Below are 18671 nucleotides of genomic sequence, written 5' to 3'. Positions count from 1 at the left end.
CTGCAGATGCACAGCTGCTAACAGACACACGGTCATACCGCAGATGCACAGCTGCTTCCCCAGCCCCTCTGAATCCTCTGTATAACCCCACCCACGCCCATATCCCCATGCACTGAGCCCACTCACTGCCTCAACAGCCAGCACCCAACCCAGGCACAGCCAATACACAGCATAGCTGTACAAACAGGTGCTCCATCCCACCCAATGCTGTTTGCTTAACCCTTTCATCACAATGAGCCATGTATGATTTGGCTGTGTGTCTTAAGCAGAGACTTGATATGTTATCGTGAGCTGAGTTGGTCTTGTTATACACTTATGACATTATAGAGCTTTGTTCAGCTGTCGGTGGAAAGGCTATGGACTCCCAAGAAATGCTTTACTACTGTCTGCCTATTTGGTACAAAGACATACAGTATATGCCTACACACATGCACGCCAACAGGGATACAAGACCCAGACACACGCACCTACCAGACTAATTTCAATAATGGACTTACATACATCATCACATAGGCTACATGACCTGTTGCAGCTAACTCGATAACCAACCAAAGTAATACAATACTGTAATAACTTAATCGAAATAGAACATACTACCACTGAAAACAAATATTACAAACAGAACACCTTGCAATGCAACAGACCGGAGCAGAATATATGCACCTCTATATTTAATGCTGTTCAATATAGAGAGAAATTAGCCCAGCTAGCACATTTGGTTCCTTGGAAATTGTGGGAACGTACATTTTTGGTGTCCCATTGGTTCTGGTAAACGAAGCCACAAGTTTCCTGATTTGGTCAGGGGGCCCTCAGATAGCAGATGACAGCAAAATGTGTAGAATTCCAGGAACTTATCTTTAAAACTGCAACAACAACAACAAACTTTCTTCATGACAAAATTTGCAGAATAGCATTATAAAACTGCAACTTTTTCTCTCTGCACCATGGCAAAATGTGTTAAAATACAGTAAGTCATCTGAATTCTCCCCCCCACAATTAAGTCGGTGCCACGGGGCCCCAAATGCGCTAGTTTGGCCCTGCCTGGGAGGTTTTATGTTCTGAAAATGGAAATGCTAGGTTATTTGAAGGTTATTAAATAACGTACTGAGAACATGTTTCAATAACAATTTTAATAACACTGCTAATTTAGGTTAACTGTTTTTAACTCCAAGCACAGATTGGCATTAGTCATGCAAACACATTTCTTTTTAATTGTGGCACAGCATCAGTGACATTCAAACATATGATCTTCTGTTCTCAATCCATGGAAGTAGTCCACTGCGCAACAGGGTGGAGCTAGCATGTCATGTTTTTTTTAACTCATATAGTGGCTTGTGAAAGTATTCACCCCCTTGGCATTTTTCCTATTTTGTTGCCTTACAACCTGGAATTGAAATAGATTTTTGGGGGGGATTTGTATCATTTGATTTACACAACATGCCTACCACTTTAAAGATGCAAAATAGGTTTTATTGTGAAACAAACAAGAATTAAGACAAAAAATGAACTTGAGGGTGCATAACTATTCACCCCCCCCCCCCACCCCCCCCAACGTCAATACTTTGTAGAGCCACCTTTTGCAGCAATTACAGCTTCAAGTATCTTGGGGTATGTCTCTATAAGCTTGGCACATCTAGCCACTGGGTTTTTTGCGCATTCTTCAAGGCAAAACTGCTCCAGCTCCACGTTGGATGGGTTCTGCTGGTGAACAGCAATCTTTAAGTCATACCAAGATTCTCAATTGCATTGAGGTCTGGGCTTTGACTAGGCCATTTCAATACATTTAAATGTTTCCCCTTAAACCATTCGAGTGTTGCTTTAGCAGTATGCTTAGGGTCATTGTCCTGCTGGAAGGTGAATCTCCGTCCCAGTCTCAAATCTCTTGAAGACTGAAACAGGTTTCCCCTCAATAATTTCCCTGTATTTAGTGCCATCCATCATAATCCTGACCAGTTTTCCAGTCCCTGCCAATGAAGAACATCCCCACAGCATGATGCTGCCACCACCATGCTTCACTGTGGGGATGGTGTTCTCGGGGTGATGTGAGGTGTTGGGTTTGTGCCAGAAATAGAATTTTCCTTGATGGACAAAAAGCTACATTTTAGTCTCATCTGACCAGAGTACCTTCTTCCATATGTTTGGGGAGTCTTCCACATGCCTTTTGGCGAACACAAAACGTGTGTGCTTATTTTTTTATTTAAGCAATGGCTTTTTTCTGGCCACTCTTCCGTAAAGCCCAACTGTGGAGTGTACGGTTTAAAGTGGTCCTATATTCCAATCTTCACTGTGGAGCTTTGCAGCTCCTTCAGGGTTGTCTTTGGTCTCTTTTTTGCCTCTCTAATTAATGCCCTCCTTGCCTGGTCCGTGAGTTTTGGTGGGTGGCCCTCTCTTGACAGGTTTGTTGTGGTGCCATATTCTTTCCATTTTTTAATAATGGATTTAATGGTGCTCCGTGGGATGTTCAAAGTTTCTGATATTTTTTTTATAACCCAACCCTGATCTGTACTTCTCCACAACTTTGTCCCTGACCTATTTAGAGAGCTCCTTGGTCTTCATGGTGCCGCTTGCTTGGTGGTGCCCCTTGCTTAGTGATGTTGCAGACTCTGGGGCCTTTCAGAACAGGTGTATACATACTGAGATCATGTGTCAGATCATGTGACACTTAGATTGCACACAAGTGGACTTTAGTTAACTAATTATGTGACTTCTGAATGTAATTGGTTGCACCAGATCTTGTTTAGGGGCTTCATAGCAAAGGGGGTGAATACATATTCACGCACCACTTTTCCGTTTTTTATTTTTAATAATTTTTTGAAACAACTTATTTTTTTCCATTTCACTTCACCAATTTAAACTATTTTGTGTATGTCCAAGGGAGATGAACACTTTTGCAAGGCTCTGTACAAAGCTTTTAATTGTAGTCTATTCAAACAGACCCCCTTTCAAAGGAACAAGCACTCATTAAGATCAGGTGAGGCCAATTAGTGGGTGTGGCCAACATACCAGAACACACTTAACAAGAGCAGGGTTTCCCAAACTAATGATTTGAAAATGGTGTTAGAGAATCTCTGAAAAAAATGTGCTTGGTTCATAGAACCGGGGTTACGTCAATAACCTTCGGTAGCTGCTAGATTTGGTTACAAGAAACAATGGTTTCTGTTTTCTTACTACAAATGTGGCTCTATCCTTGGAACCATTTGAGCTACAAAATATTACGACTCCATCAATGATAGATAAGACTCTCAGGAACACGTACAATATGTTTTCCTCTAAAATGCCCACAAGCCACGCAGGACTCATTAGAACAGAGTGGACAAGAAATAGTTATTTTCTACACAGAAGATCATACAAAATTATTGCCTGATGATTTTCTGAATTTACCAATAAGTTTCTGATGCATTTCACTTCAAACCATACTTCCTTCAGATTGAAATACTTTCAAAGTCCTGTCAGAATGATTTGTAATAGACGTTCATAGCCCCAATTTTAAAAAAGTTAACATTGGCCGTTGATTACGTAATTGTTTTTACATGTTGGTGTCTTAATTTGTCTGGTTGTGGGCCAAAAAAAGTTTAGGAACCCCTGAGATAGAGGATAGAGAGAGTTTTGTTGATGCTGTTTTTAAATAACATTCTTAGAACGTTCCTAGAACGTTACTAATGGTTTCTTGTGGTTTTATGGAAAGTTTTCTTTATGTTCTGAGAACATGACTTTAAATCCATGAGGAAACCTGCAGAAAATGTTATACTGAAGTACTGAAATTCACACGTAAAAATTGTGTTTCTTAAATTTCTCAGAAAAATTTGAGAAAATGACTTTAAATAGAACCATGAGGAAATGTTATGCTGAAGTACTGAAATTCCCACCTAAGAAACATACGGTTCTCAGAACGTTATGTGCTGGCTGTCCTGAACCATTCACAGAACTTTGTGGGAAGGTTGCATGCAAAATAACCATAGCACAAACATGCTCTCATCAAGCTCTAAGAAACATATGGTTCTCAGAACAGTATGTACTAGATGGGATGGTTCTCAGAACATTATGTGCTAGCTGGGAGGTGACTTGTCTTACCTGATTTGCGTTTGGTGGATCCCCCATAGTCCCTGAAAAAGAAGCAACACCAGAGAGTCATGATAAGTGTGTGACAGGGAGCCAGGGCAAAGCAGGAGCATGTTGTCCCACACAGGACTCTGTACCCTACCAGCTACCAGCCTAACCCTCATTAAGAATGCACACACACAGATAGGCACCCCACACAGAGCATGCCAGAGAGAGAGGGAGAATGAGGGAAATAGATAGAGGGAGACTGCTGTGTGTACAGTATGTGTAAGAAAGAGTGAGTGGTTTTTGATTTGCGTATGTTTATTGGTGAATGTTGGGTATGTGTTTGTGTGTGCAATGTGCATGTGTCAGTGACAGAGAACACTGCAATGAAATGGACACGCCTGATCTTAATGAGTGCTCATTTCCTTTGAAATAGGTTGTTTGAATAGACTAAAATGGACAGTTAAAAAAAACATGGTATGCTAGCTCCATCCTGGTGGCGCAGTGGACTAATTTCATAGATAAAGAACAGAAAATCATAGGTTCAAATTTCTTGACGCTGTGCCACAAGAAAAAAAGAAATGTGTTTGCATGATTAATGCCTAAGTAAATTAATTTCCATGTGTCATATCTGTTCTTGGATTTCAAAACAGTTAAACTAAGCTATGAGTTATTGAAACATGTTCTCAAATAACCTATGATGTCCGATCTCAGAATGTTAATTTAGCCTCCCATGAAAACTTTCAGGGTCCATAGTAAAACATTCTCAGAACCTGCCTGCAATCTAAAAATGTACGTTCCCAGAACAGGCAAAATGTTCACTACCGTTCTCAGAACGTTTAAAAAACCTTCAGTTTTACCAGTCAGGGAACTTATGGCCTTGTTCTCAGAACCAATGGGAAACCAAAAACGTACATTCCCACAACTTCCAAGGAACCAAATGTACCTGCTGGGGTACCTCTCAATCTTTTGTATTTATCATTTAACTAGGCAAGTCAGTTGAGTAAATTCTTATTTACAATGACGGTCTACCCCATCCATACCCTAACAACGCTGGACCAATTGTGCACCACCCTGAGACTCCCAAACACGGCTGGTTGTGATACAGCCTGGAATCGAACCAGGGTCTGTAGTGACACCTCTAGCATTAGACCGCTGCGCCACTCGGGAGTCCTGAATATTCAGAGGAATTTTCTGAAACACACAACTAGGCAGAGTCATATTTTATATGGTGCCTTAAGAGACATGTAAATAGTTACCTTGGCACTCATTAAATCTTACCTAATTTTGAAATAACAACACAATCAGTTGAAAAGACACTTCCATTTAAAGTTACACTATGCAGAAATGGCTCTGCCATTTCCTGGTTGCTAAAACTCGAATAGTTCGCCTAATTTCAGTCTGTTACAAAATAAGCTATTATAGTGTAGATAATCATTGTACCATCTAAACCTCTGTGAAATATAGTGTATTTTCCAGAACACAAAATATTGTTATTTCAGCTGTTTTGAAGCTGGTGTACAAAACTGAAAGTAAAAGACACAAAAACAAAACATATGAACGGGAATCATAGAAATAGCACACACAGAACAACAGATCTACCTAAATCTTTAACTCACATTTCTATGTGAATTTGGTCAGGTTGCCCAAAAAGTTACAAATTGCCACTAACTGTTACATGGAATCTACATACATGCACGCATATTCTAAACATTAGATCCAGATGAGATGCCTGTACACTACTGAATAACAACAATAACACTCCTACTGTAAACATTTTATAACTTTAGATTATCAAGGGTGAGAGATGCAAAAATCGTATATCCTGCTCGTTTTGATTCCCAGCCGACATAGTATGTTTGTGTTGCAAAAAAACAACAACCCACAAACATTCTAAGCAAGACGACTTGTACTGTATCACAAATGAACAACAGCTTTTTGGAACACTTTATTAAAGTTTATCCTGACTTAGTGACCGAAAGAGGACACATTTTACTGATAGGGAACTAGCCAAGTACTAATAAGTATCTAATTTATAGTTGATTCCTAATTTGTATGTTGAGGTAGTTGATGTAGTTAAGGTTACAATATGCAGCTACAGTATAAGTTCCAGTTGTACACCTATCTTAAAACGCAACCCCTCTCCCTAACATACTGTACACATCAAGAATCACTACACCACTTCAGCCAATTCTTTCCCGAGGGCCACTCAGGAGAATAGAGCTGCTCTGTTGGACGGTTGGGCTGCTGGCCTCTGGAGCTAGCTGTTTATGTTTCTGGGCCGTAGTGGCATATGAAACGCATTACCATGGAGGTCTGAGGGTGGGGTAGAGGGGCTGGGGAGCTTTGGGGGTAGAAAGATGGGGTGGGGGGACTGGGGAATGTTGGATCGGCCAGGCTTGCGAGTAACCCGTACCTCAGAGCTGGAATAACACACTTCCCAGGAGAGGAATGTGCGCACACTCTCTGGCTCAACACACTCCCACCAACAGTAAAATCGAATCGATGAGGGGAAGGTGAGGCGAGAAATATGTCCAAACACTATTAACATGTTAAGACAGTGTGCTAGTGCTTTCTGCAGTAAAGTGAACCTTTTTCTGACTGGAAAGGGCATGGACATACAGTACACACACACACACACACACTTGCACACACATATACAAGCTCAAAACAATTGTTCTCACACCACTCTCTCCCTCATGCACACCCTCACACACACAAACATTCAATGTATGGGTGGGGGTTTTAAATATATAATTAAATCTGAATCTGTATGGGCCCATCCTGAGCTGAGAATAACCAGCTGTTTGTATCTGACTGCAGCTCAGTCTTTGTTGGTGGGCCCATTAGACATGGAATGTGTGAGATATTAGTCTTTTGCACACAGTTTTCAGCCAGTTGGGTTTCAGCCAAGAGACTGAGTCCACTCGAGGTATATGCTAAACAAATACTGCTGTCCGTAACCGTAGTCTGCCCCCTGCATGCGTAACCCCTGGTTCGAGGTCAAAAGTAATTGGACAGGAAGTCATTATAATCAATGGAGAGTTGACGTACCCACAGAATCATGCAGTGTGTGCGGTTGAGGGAGGAGGGGGATGATAAGTGAAGACACGCATGCATTACAGAGTCAATGAGGTATAGAGTCAATGACACCTTCATTTCCAATTAAGCAAAAGCCCCTAGACAAGGGGTCCCCAGTTACATTCAGCCGTGGGCCTATTTTTCCTTGAGCGAATGGTCGGAAGGTAGTTATAAATAATTTGTACTTCTCAAATTGACCGGAAGAATCGCAAAAATATATAGTATTTGACACAAACAGAATCATCTTAAACTTTGATTACATTGGGGTACGATCAGAAAAGCATCTTTAATTATCCATGGTAATATTTGGGAATGGTTTTCCTACATTGAAATCAATTTGAGCTGATTTCCTGGTGATTTTACAATACTTTATGTCCAACAATTAATTGTATTTATTTATTTTTGCTCAGAAAACTTGCGGGAGGCAAATAAATCACCCGCGGGCCACCTATTGGGGAACCCTGCCCTAGACAATGGCGTTACTGAATCCATGTCAGTGAAGGTAAATACAATGAACAAAAATAAACACTCAACAAGCAAGAATTTCAACTATTTTACTGAAATCAGTCAATTGGAATAAATTCATTAGGCCCTAGTCTATCGATTTCCCATGACTGGGCAGGGGCGCAGCCATGGTGGGCCTGGGAGGGCATAGAACCACCCACTTGGGAGCCAGGCCTACTCACTGGGAAGCAAGGCCCAGCCAATCAGAATGTGTTTGTCCCCACAAAAGGGCTTTATTACAGACAGAAATACTCCTCAGTTTCATCAGCTGTCTGGGTGGCTGGTCTCAGATGATCCCGCAGGTGAAGAAGCCAGATGTGAAGGTCCTGGGCTGGCGTGGTTACAAGTGGTCTGCGATTGTCAGGCTGGTTGGATGTACTGCCAAATTCTCTAAAACAACGTTGGAGGCGGCTTTTGTGTGTATGGAAGATCTTTTATTTTAGCTCATGAAACATGGGACGAACACTTTACATGTTGGATTTATATTTTTCTTCAGTATAGTACTATGGGTAGATGAGTTTGTTAGCTCAATGTCAGAAGTCAGCATATCTGCTTTTTGGCCTACATTTACTCAAACTCTAACTTATTGTATGTTCTGTGCATCATTCGATGTATTGTGTTACTGTAAAACCCTTGTTCAGAAACATATTGTATGGCTCCCTCTTGTGGTAGTAAAGCTCCTGTATTTCTGGTTTCTGTATTTTGCTTGAGTGGTGCATTAAGGTTACTAAACCAATAGAGGGCAGTGGAGGGAAGGCAATGATCGGCTATGAAGAGCCAACTGACATTTACTCCTGAGGTGCTGATTTGTCGCACCTTCGACAACTACTGTGATTATTATTATTTGACCATGCTGATCATTTATGAACATTTGAACATCTTGGCCATGTTCTGTTATGATCTCCACCCGGCACAGCCAGAAGAGGACTGGCCACCCCTCATAGCCTGTTTCCTCTCTAGGTTTCTTCCTAGGTTTTGGCCTTTCTTGTGAGTTTTTCCTAGCCACCGTGCTTCTACACCTGCATTGCTTGCTGTTTGGGGTTTTAGGCTGGGTTTCTGTACAGCACTTTGATATATCATCTGATGTAAGAAGGGCTATATAAATACATTTAATTTGAATTGCAACTGTCCAGATGCTTTCAGTCTTAGAAATTAGTATATGAATACAACAAATACAGTGGGCACCCTTTGGATTTGTTCAAAATTTTTTGTGTTACAAAGTATGATTGAAATACATTGTCTCTGGGTGGCAGAAAGGAATGATGTTGCTGTTTGACTAACATAGCAGTAACTTCATTCTGTCTTATTTTTTTAACCTTTATTTAACCAGGTAGGCCAGTTGAGAACAAGTTCTCATTTACAACTGTGACCTGGCCAAGATAAAGCAAAGCAGTGCGACACAAACAACAACACAGAGTTACACATGGAATAAACAAACGTATAGTCAATAACACAATAGGAAAAAAATCTATATACAGTGTGTGCAAATGAGGTAAGATTAGGGAGGTATGGCAATAAATAGGCCGTAGTGGCGAAGTAATTACAATTTAGCAATTAAACACTGGAGTGATAGATGTGCAGAAAATGAATGTGCAAGTAGAGATACTGGGGTGCAAAGGAGCAACATTTTAAATAAATAACAATATGGGGATGAAGTAGTTAGATGGGCTATTTACAGATGGGCTATGTACAGGTGCAGTGATATGTGAGCTGCTCTGACAGCTGATGCTTAAAGTTAGTGAGGGAGATGAGTCTCCAGCTTTAGTGATTTTTGCAATTCGTTCCAGTCAATGGCAGCAGAGAACTGGAAGAAAAGGTAATTGGCAGCCAAAGGAGGAATAGGCTTTCATCAGATTTCTCTGGTGCTGGGGCTGCACCTGAGATCCATTGGGACACATTAACAAGAAATGTCTTAATATGCTGCCATTTGGGTTACTACCAATTCAACATATCATTTTTTATTTCATCCTCAGGTATCATGTGATGACAGGAATCAATAAATTATTTGAATCCATTCAACATTTCTTTTTTACAACTTAAATATTCTTATTGTCAGTCATCAAGATCAGTAACCATATATCCATTTTGTGAGTCAGCTTTCCCAGTTTACCCCTTCTGGATTTGCGCATTTTGGGAAACTTTCTCCTTCCAAGTCCTTTTCTGATAAAGGCGCCTCCACTAGCACCATCTGGTAGAATTCTCCTCCACCATCTTCCCTCAATAGGCTATCAGAATAATACCTATATTTCAATATGCAACCATGAACATGGATCAATAAGCGCTACGGTGCACTGCGCTCCTTTTAACAGTGCCACTATATAATTCATATTCACAATTCAAAGAATTAGGCAGTGGAGATTGGAAATCGGATTCTATGCATTCAATCCATTGTCCAAATAAGTCACTCCAATAGAAAACTTTCCATTACTTTGTATGCATGATGAATGTAGCCATACACTTAAATGTAACCGTTAATCCATCAAAAAGTGTGTGCACTTGTTAGGCTACTTTACATACCAAAGTGTGTCTTTTCTACGCTGTAGTCTTGAGGCCGCGTGAGTCCTTTGTTCCTTGGTTATGCATATTTCCAAACAATCCAGTTTTTCAATTCCAATGAAGTCTTTTGACCATACCAGACCATGTTAACCATGCTGTTTGTTTCTTTAGTTTAATGATCAGAATTCATTTTTGTATCCAGAACGACAAATACATGTATTACTATTTTTCTAATTGAATCAAACTCTGGACATTGGGTTTGTATGCATCAAGACTAACATTTCACCACTCTCCATTGTGGCTAAAGGATTCAAATGGACATTGTATTGGGACAATTATATTGGACAATTTAGCCACTACATTTAGTCAAGAATCCTGGTACCTCTCGCAAATCAGACATTTAATATTGGTCAAGTTAATAATCATGCTGTGGATGTTATAGTAAAACACCCAGACACAACAAAGATACAGTCGTCCTTCTGAACTGAGCTGCAGGACAGGAAGGAAGGGGATTTTAAAACAGCTACAGAATTGAATGGCTGTAAAGGGATAAAACTGAGGATGGTTCGACATTGAAGTGACTCCACAATGATGACCTACCTAAATGACATAGTGAAAACAAGAATACAAATATACAAAATCAAATATTCCAAAACATGAATCCTGTATGCAACAAGGCACTAATGTAATACTGCTTAAAAACACACCAAAGGAATACACTTTCGGGGAAAATCCAACACAACACATCAATGTTTAACTGCACACTAGGCACACACTGGTTGAATCAATGAAATTATGTTGAACCAATGTGGAATAGACATTAAATTGACATCTGTGCCCAGTGGGTATCTCCTTATTTTCAAACATGGTGGTGGCTGCATCATGGTATGCTTGACATAGGCAAAGAGTAGGACGTTTTAATGATAAAAGGGAATGGGATGGAGCTAAGCACAGGCAAAATCCTAGACAAAAACCTGCTTCAGTATGCTTTACACTTGACACTGGGAGAGGAATTCACTTTTCAGCAGGACAATAACCTACAACACATGGCCAAATTTACAGAGAAAAAAATTACTAAATGCAGATGTAAGTTTCCACTTATCAACTGTCCATTGACATCAAATACCAAACCCTACTGGTATAAATCTGAGGATGATAAATTAATTCTAGTAATGCCTTGTCTGACCTGAACTTAACCACCATAATACCATTGAACAATAAGCACTGCGCTGGGATCAGGTGTCACCTCCCATGTATCATCATTAATAAAAGCCCAGAGCCTGGTTGACCATCCATCATCTATGTGACATGAGGTCACTTGGAAATCAATACATGTCAGTGTGGGTGAGAGACGTCTGCACCAGCTGCCAGTGCTCTGACACATTCACACACACACGAGCAAATAAAACATATGCTTTGTATTATCATATTAACCTAAATTAAACATGTTTATTGTTGTACTTGGGGGCCGTGTTTGATACCTTAAAGTACAACTGAAAAGTACAACATGAAGAACCTGGTAAAAAGCAAGAAATTGAGAAATAGACACCCTTTAAAACCTGACAATATGTGAGATAGCCATGTGTTATTATTCAGTGACTACTGTAGGGAGAGATTGCCAGGTAAATGAAACTCACTCTTTAGGAGGGTTGATGTCCTCAGCCTTGGTTTCAAAGAACCTCAGCACCTCCTCACTCTGGGAGATCTGGTTAGGGAGCCTCATCACAGCCTAGAAGGAGAGAGGGAAGGAGGGCGAGAAGGAGAGTGATGGAAAATATTATAATTGTGAAATAGTATAATGATTATTCACAAGGACAAGACTTCATAACACATCATCAAGATAACTATCAGCTAATGTGGTCACATGTACCCTGAATTTCATCAACTGACTGACTCCATATGTGGAAGCCTTCCACTACATCACAAAAGGACTGTGTGTGTGTGTCCCTGTATAGTACAGATGACGATAGCACAGTTTACACCAGATCATCAACTAGGATCATCAACCGATGGACGATTATTTCTTGAGAGGATGGTCAGGGGGCCGAAACATAATTACAAATTATTTGTAGACTGCAAATTGACCGCAAGGTGCCCAAACAGATATAATATTTGACTAAAATATAATAATTTCAAACCTTGCTTACATTTGAATATGATCACATACGTGTATATCTCTCTATTACGCATGGGAATACTTTGGAACAGATTTACAAAATTAAAATAACTTTTTCTGGTGTTTTTAGTCTTTTATGTCCAACAAATACATTTCTTAAAAAACATATATTTATTTATTTTGCTCAGAAAACCTGGAGGAAAATAAAAATCACCCACAGGCCAAATTCAGCCCGCGAACCACCAGTTGGGGAACCCTGGTTTACAGTAAGGCCATGTTACTCAGTGGCTCAGAGGATGAAGGGGAGGTATGGAAGACGAGAAGGGGAAGGAAGAGGGATCACAGCCCGGAGCAGGGATAAGACAGAGGAAAACAGATGGAAGACGATAGCTACCAGAACCCTATCTGACAGGACTACAACTGTGTCTGCTTTGAAAAGTACTTTAGAAATAAACTATTTGCATACACAATGAATAGATGCATATGATACTGAATTAGGGACATACAGTCTTTATATTTGGTGTAAATCTGATAATTACATATTAGAACTTTACTCTTTCAGACTCAGCATTTTCTGTCACAAGGCTCTGCATTCACAGCTCACATGGCAGGTTTCGGATTTTCCACAATAAAAAGAGCGTGATTACTGCCACACTTGGCAAGCCACCAAGCGTCCCAGATCCCAGAAAGCCTGAAACAAATGAGGTCAGGTGGCCAGCTGTGTTAATTTCTCCATCTCACATGCTGAATCATTCCGTTCTACGCATCCTGTGTTTGAACTGTGTGCCCCTATAGACGATCTCTTACGTCTATTTCTCCGGTTTTCTATATAAACCCACTATATAAGGAAATGACATACTGTAAGAGCAGATAGAGCTAGACTTTCCTGTGGATGCTGCTGGTGGAGAAAACATGGTCCAAAGACATTCAAACTAAATAATTTATTAAAGAAATGACCGTGGACCGTGTGAGATGTGGCTACTTAGTAGGCTATAAGTAATAAAAATACTTCTTGCCATTCATTGAAGGGTGACTGCACTTCCTGATTTGGCCTCAAATCAAGATTTGGTTAATTGAGAAATGCTAGCGGCCATGACTGAATTCAAACGTGGGTTTGTTTCAGGGTGTGGTTTGACGTGGGTGTCCCATGTGTGTGTTCACAGGTGGGAAGAGTTAAAGAGCAGTTGGTCTTTAAAGCAGCAAACAGTACATCATTTACAGCAAAGACAAAAACAGGATACTTGGTTCTTACTCTGCAGTAGTCATTAAGATGCTTCAACCTTTTCACAGCCACGTCTCTGACTTGACTTCGCCGAAATAAGAGTTTACCTGTAAAAGAGATATAGAACTTTGAGTTGTCATTGAATGTGCTGTTTCTAAAAGTACCACCAGGTGGCATAACACTAGCCCAAACCCAGGCATTCGGTAGTGGACTTTTTAAGAAACGGTCTGACATATTATGTAGTAGGCCTATTCTAAATAGTATGTAGTACTCGAGACAAGATTTCATGACAAAGACAAATGTAAAATATGTGTGAGTGTGTCTGTCTTTCTGTCATGATAACAGTAAGACGACTGTTTATTTTAGAGTGAGTAAGTGCATAGAGCCCACTCCCTGGCTAGGTTTTACAGGGTGGTGTAAACAATACTATCCAGACGTTTGAGTACTGTGCAGCTCTCTGACAATGGCACTCTTCACTCCTCTGGGGCATGCTGAGGTTATCAGATTAGCCTCCTACTGCCATACTATAAGCAAACCACAGCCTTATTCAGCCAGCCGGAACAGTGGAACAACTAGAAATGTGCAATGTTAGAACAGACCAATATCTATTCCAAATGATAGAGAAACAAGTCCTTTCTGTGTGTTCTTGCGTTTCATTGCTTTTTGTTTCATTGTGGTGTCAAACCCCCACCTCTAAAATGCTGCTGTTCAACATCTAGTTTTGATTTACATTTGTTTGAGTTTTCTACTAATGTGAATTCAATGTGAAATCAACAACAAAAACACCACGTCATTGGATTTAGGCTAAAAGTTGAAAGAAAAAAAGACCACTACGCTGATGACTTTTTGCAAATCGAATCACTTTTTCACATTGATTAAACGTCATCACATAATTTTTTGGGGTTGAAATGACGTGGAAACAACGTTGATTAAACCAGTTTTTGTCAGCATGCTCACCTGGTAAGAAGGGAATTATTCTCTTTTTGGGGTCCTTCTGCCCTCCCTCCACTGGGAACTTGTCCAGGATCTGCATCTGAAAACAAAGTGAACGTAATGGATATCTTAACTTTTGTCTTCTAAAACTAAAGGATGGACACTTGTGGCAAACATCAAGATAACAGTTTGAATGAATACCGTCCTACCTGCTATGTTATTTATTTTTTGTATGGTCGATGTTATTTCAAACTTAAATCGATTACTGGTGGTAATAAAGTATATTTGATAGTTATGTGACAGATAAAGCCAAGGGAGCTCAAAGTGGTGGAATGTAGATGAGATCATTGGAAAGAGAAGCACTCGGTGGTCATGACCTCTTACAGACAACCTCCCAATTCAATTACTACAAATGTGGGCTGTATATACATAGACTCTGAAGAGCTACTACGTACCAGTCACCAGACACAGGCCCACTTTGATCTCTTATGTCACTCACAACGGTCATCTGAATCTGTGTCTATTAGTGTAGCTAGCCTAATCGCATGAAGAGTTCTAGACATGTTGAACCTAGCCTCAGAGACAGTCCTCGAACCATGATCATTGAGTCGTTTCACTGAGTAAAATGGAGTAACCCAATATTATAATTGAGTTAGGGCAACAGGTGTGCATTTAGGAGAGGCCACCCAATGGGTACACACTGGTTGAATCAACGTTGTTTCCACGTCATTTAAATGGGCATTCTGTATCAAGTGATATTTATGACAAGATCACAAAAACAATCATTCTGCTGTACATGCGTGGATGCCTGCAAGTTTGCTTACGTGTATTTGGGTGTGTGTGTACGTACAGTACGAGTCAAAAGTTTGGACATACCTACTCATTCAAGGGTTTTTCTTAATTTTACTATTTTCTACACAGTAGAACCTCAGAAATTGCAGCCCAAATAAATGCTTCACAGAGTGAACAGACACATCTCAACATCAACTGTTCAGAGGAGACTGCGTGAATCAGGCCTTCATGGTCGGATTGCTGCAAAGAAACCACTACTAAAGGACACCAATAAGAAGAAGAGACTTGGCTTGGGCCAAGAAACACGAGCAATGGACATTAGAACGGTGGAAATCTGTTCAAATTTGAGATTTTTGGTTCCAACCGCCATGTCGTTCTGAGGCGCAGAGTAGGTGAACGGATGATCTCTGCATGTGTGGTTCCCACCGTGAAGCATGGAGGAGGAGGTGTGATTGTGCTTTGCTGGTGACACTGTCTGTGATTTATTTAGAATTCAAGGCACACTTAACCAGCATGGCTACAACAGAATTCTGCAGCGATACGCCATCCCATCTGGTCTGTGCTTAGTGGGACTATCATTTATTTTTCAACAGGACCCAACGAACCTCCAGGTTGTGTAAGGGCTATTTTACCAAGAAGGAGAGGGATGGAGTGCTCCATCAGATGACCTGGCCTCCACAATCACCCAACCTCAACCCAATTGAGATGGTTTGGGATGAGTTGGATCACAGAGTGAAGGAAAAGCAGCCAACAAATGCTAAGCATATGTGGGAACTCCTTCAAGATGGTTGGAAAAGCATTCCAGGTGAAGCTGGTTGAGAGAATGCCAAGAGTGTGCAAAGCTGTCATCAAGGCAAAGGGTGGCTACTTTGAATAATCTCAAATATAAAATATATTTTAATTTGTTTAACACTTTTTTTGGTTACTACATGATTCCATATGTATTATTTCATAGTTTTGATGTCTTCACTATTATTCTACAATGTAGTAAAAATAAAGCAAAACCCTTGAATGAGCTGGTGTGTCCAAACTTTTGACTGGTACTGTTTGTGTCTGTGTTCATAACCGCATCTGGCGTGTCGTGTGCATGAATACATGAGCGTATTAATTGGTAAGTGTGCGAACATGAACATGCCTAAGTGTCAAGTGTGTATCTGCTTGCGTCGCGCTCACCGACTTTCGAGTTTCCTGGTCTAATAAATCATTGCAGTGTGCTAAAGTAAACCAATGCACATTGGAGTCCTACAGTAACAAGCCTGCTCAGCTCCAGATGTGGTCCTGCCCTGCCCTGCCTTGTTCCAGATATGCTCTGGAGAGGGACTGATGCTGTGAACAGTAAGCCCAAAATCACATGCGTATCTAGGCCAGGGGACTGGGCCAAGGCCAAAGTGGACCAAAGGAACCAGGTGCATAAACAGTCCCAGGCTAATATGGGCAGAGCCATTATATCTGGTTTGGTTGTTTGAGAGGGTTAAAGAAGAAGAAAAATGTCCGCAACTGTTATGCTCCCATGGTGATTTAATCAGATGCACAAAAAATGCAAAATTTAGATCAGAGTTGGATCTTCATCAGGTCATGAGAGAGTTTCCAGCTAAAGGTTTTTTGTTTCTCTTTCTCTACTGCTGTTGCTGAAACTTTAAATCTCTTTTGGACCTTTAAATCTCTTTTGGTATTTCCCCCTCCTCGGAAAGGGGAATGCGCTCATTCTTATCCTTTGAGGTAGAGCTCTGCTACCTGACCAGAGACCGACATTATACATCGGGTTAGGGCGGGGAGAGAGATTACTTCACAGAAAATAATAACGTTCCTTGAGTTATTTCTGAGTTTAGAGTGATGAAAAGGAGCTAACAGCTAACTGCTCTCTCATGTCTCGTCATTGAGCAGCTCAAGTGGAGCTGATGCTATGGATACTCGAAAACCCAGAGCCGCCATGAGCAGAGTGCATGCAGAGCGAGCAGCGCACAGGGAGCGAGTGACAGACAGAGAGGATCTAATGGATTTACTAATGGAGGAAGACATTTCTGATTTCGGGCAGATCCGGGTGCTAGGGCTGTGGCAAGCATGACATTTTGTGAGCCAGTGATTGTCAAGCAAATAACTGCCGGTCTCAATTAACATAAATACATTTAGCATCTCCTGGCTTCCACTCATAGTTTACAAGCCACTGATGCAGACCTTTGGAACATCAACATTTAAAAAAAAGTCTAATAAATCAATTTAATATGGTCTACACCATCACAATAAATCCATTATTTATTTTAGACAGGTCTAAAGAAACATGATATGAAGAAAATGTAGTCTATTTCAGAAGAAAAAATAGCATTCACTGAGTTGTCCTTATGCATAGCCATATCAGGGTCCAACATAAGTGACTAGGCATATGCCGCACATCACTACTTCACAGGAGAAGGATTTGAACATAAACTTCATTTTTATCAAAATGTGTTTTTTGGAAGAAAATATATCTGGAAAATGTGAACTTCCATGTGCCTTAATAACAAACTTGTTATCCATAAAAACAAATACAATTGTTAAATTACTAGTTGGTTTAGCCATGGAAAAATACAGGAACCTACCCACTAGCCATGATCAGCTGAGATAATGCATGGGCTGGACATGCCGGGAGATGAGTTTGGATTGGCCTACCATTTAGCACGCTTCTGTCTATAATATGAGCTGTTCAGTATGTGTTGACATTCCTTTCTACCGCACCATTTTTTAAAGATAAAACATTAGCCATCGAGAACTACAAAAGGTTTGCTACTTGTGAGGGAGATATAAGACTCCAGCTTCAGTGATTTTTGCAATTCGTTCCAGTCATTGGTAGCAGAGAACTGGAAGGAAAGGCGGCCAAAGCAGGAATAGGCTTTGGGGTTGACCAGTGAAATATAGCTGCTGGAGCGCGTGCTACGGGTGTCAAGGATCGGTACGATCGTCAGTTTTACGAGGGTATGTTTGGCAGCATGAGTGAAGGATGCTTTGTTGCAAAATAGGAAGCCAATTCTAGATTTCATTTTTGATTGTAGATGCTTAATGTGAGTCTGGAAGGAGAGTTTCCATTCTAACCAGACACCTAGGTATTTGTAGTTGTCCACATATTCGAAGTCAGAACCATCCAGAGTAGTGATGCTAGACGGGTGGGCGGGTGCGGGCAGCGATCAGTTGAAGAGCATGCATTTAGTTTTGCTTTCATTTAAAACAGGTGGAGGCCACGGTAGGAGTGTTGTATGGCATTGAAGCTCGTCTGGAGGTTTGTTAGCACAGTGTCGAAAGAAGTGGCAGAAGTATACAGAATGGTGTCGTATGCGTAGAGGTGGATCAGAGAATCACCAGCAGCAAGAGCGACGTCATTGATGTATACAGAGAAAAGAGTCGGCCCGAGAATTGAAGCCTGTGGCACCCCCATAGAGACTGCCAGTGGTCCGGACAACAGGCCCTCCGATTTGACACACTGAACTCTGTCTGAGAAGTAGTTGGTGAAGC

The 18671-nt window shown here is 40.8% G+C and overlaps 1 protein-coding gene across 2 annotated transcripts in view; it reads right to left on the bottom strand.

Annotated features, from left to right (window-relative positions):
- Positions 1-18671, bottom strand: part of LOC139570892 (SH3 and PX domain-containing protein 2A-like) — a 102473-nt gene that overhangs the window by 57771 nt on the left and 26031 nt on the right. For both annotated transcript variants that reach the window (XM_071393196.1, XM_071393197.1), the window contains exons 3-6: positions 14421-14496; positions 13494-13570; positions 11763-11854; positions 4072-4103 (exon numbers count right to left, since the gene is read on the bottom strand). In XM_071393196.1, the coding sequence (XP_071249297.1) occupies positions 4072-4103; positions 11763-11854; positions 13494-13570; positions 14421-14496 (277 nt within the window). The remainder of the gene's footprint in view (positions 1-4071; positions 4104-11762; positions 11855-13493; positions 13571-14420; positions 14497-18671) is intronic.

The sequence above is a fragment of the Salvelinus alpinus genome, chromosome 3, assembly GCF_045679555.1.
Source record: "Salvelinus alpinus chromosome 3, SLU_Salpinus.1, whole genome shotgun sequence".
In the NCBI taxonomy this organism is placed as follows: Eukaryota; Metazoa; Chordata; class Actinopteri; order Salmoniformes; family Salmonidae; genus Salvelinus; species Salvelinus alpinus.
Note: the sequence above shows the minus strand (reverse complement) of the source record. Positions and strands in the feature narration are given on the sequence as shown.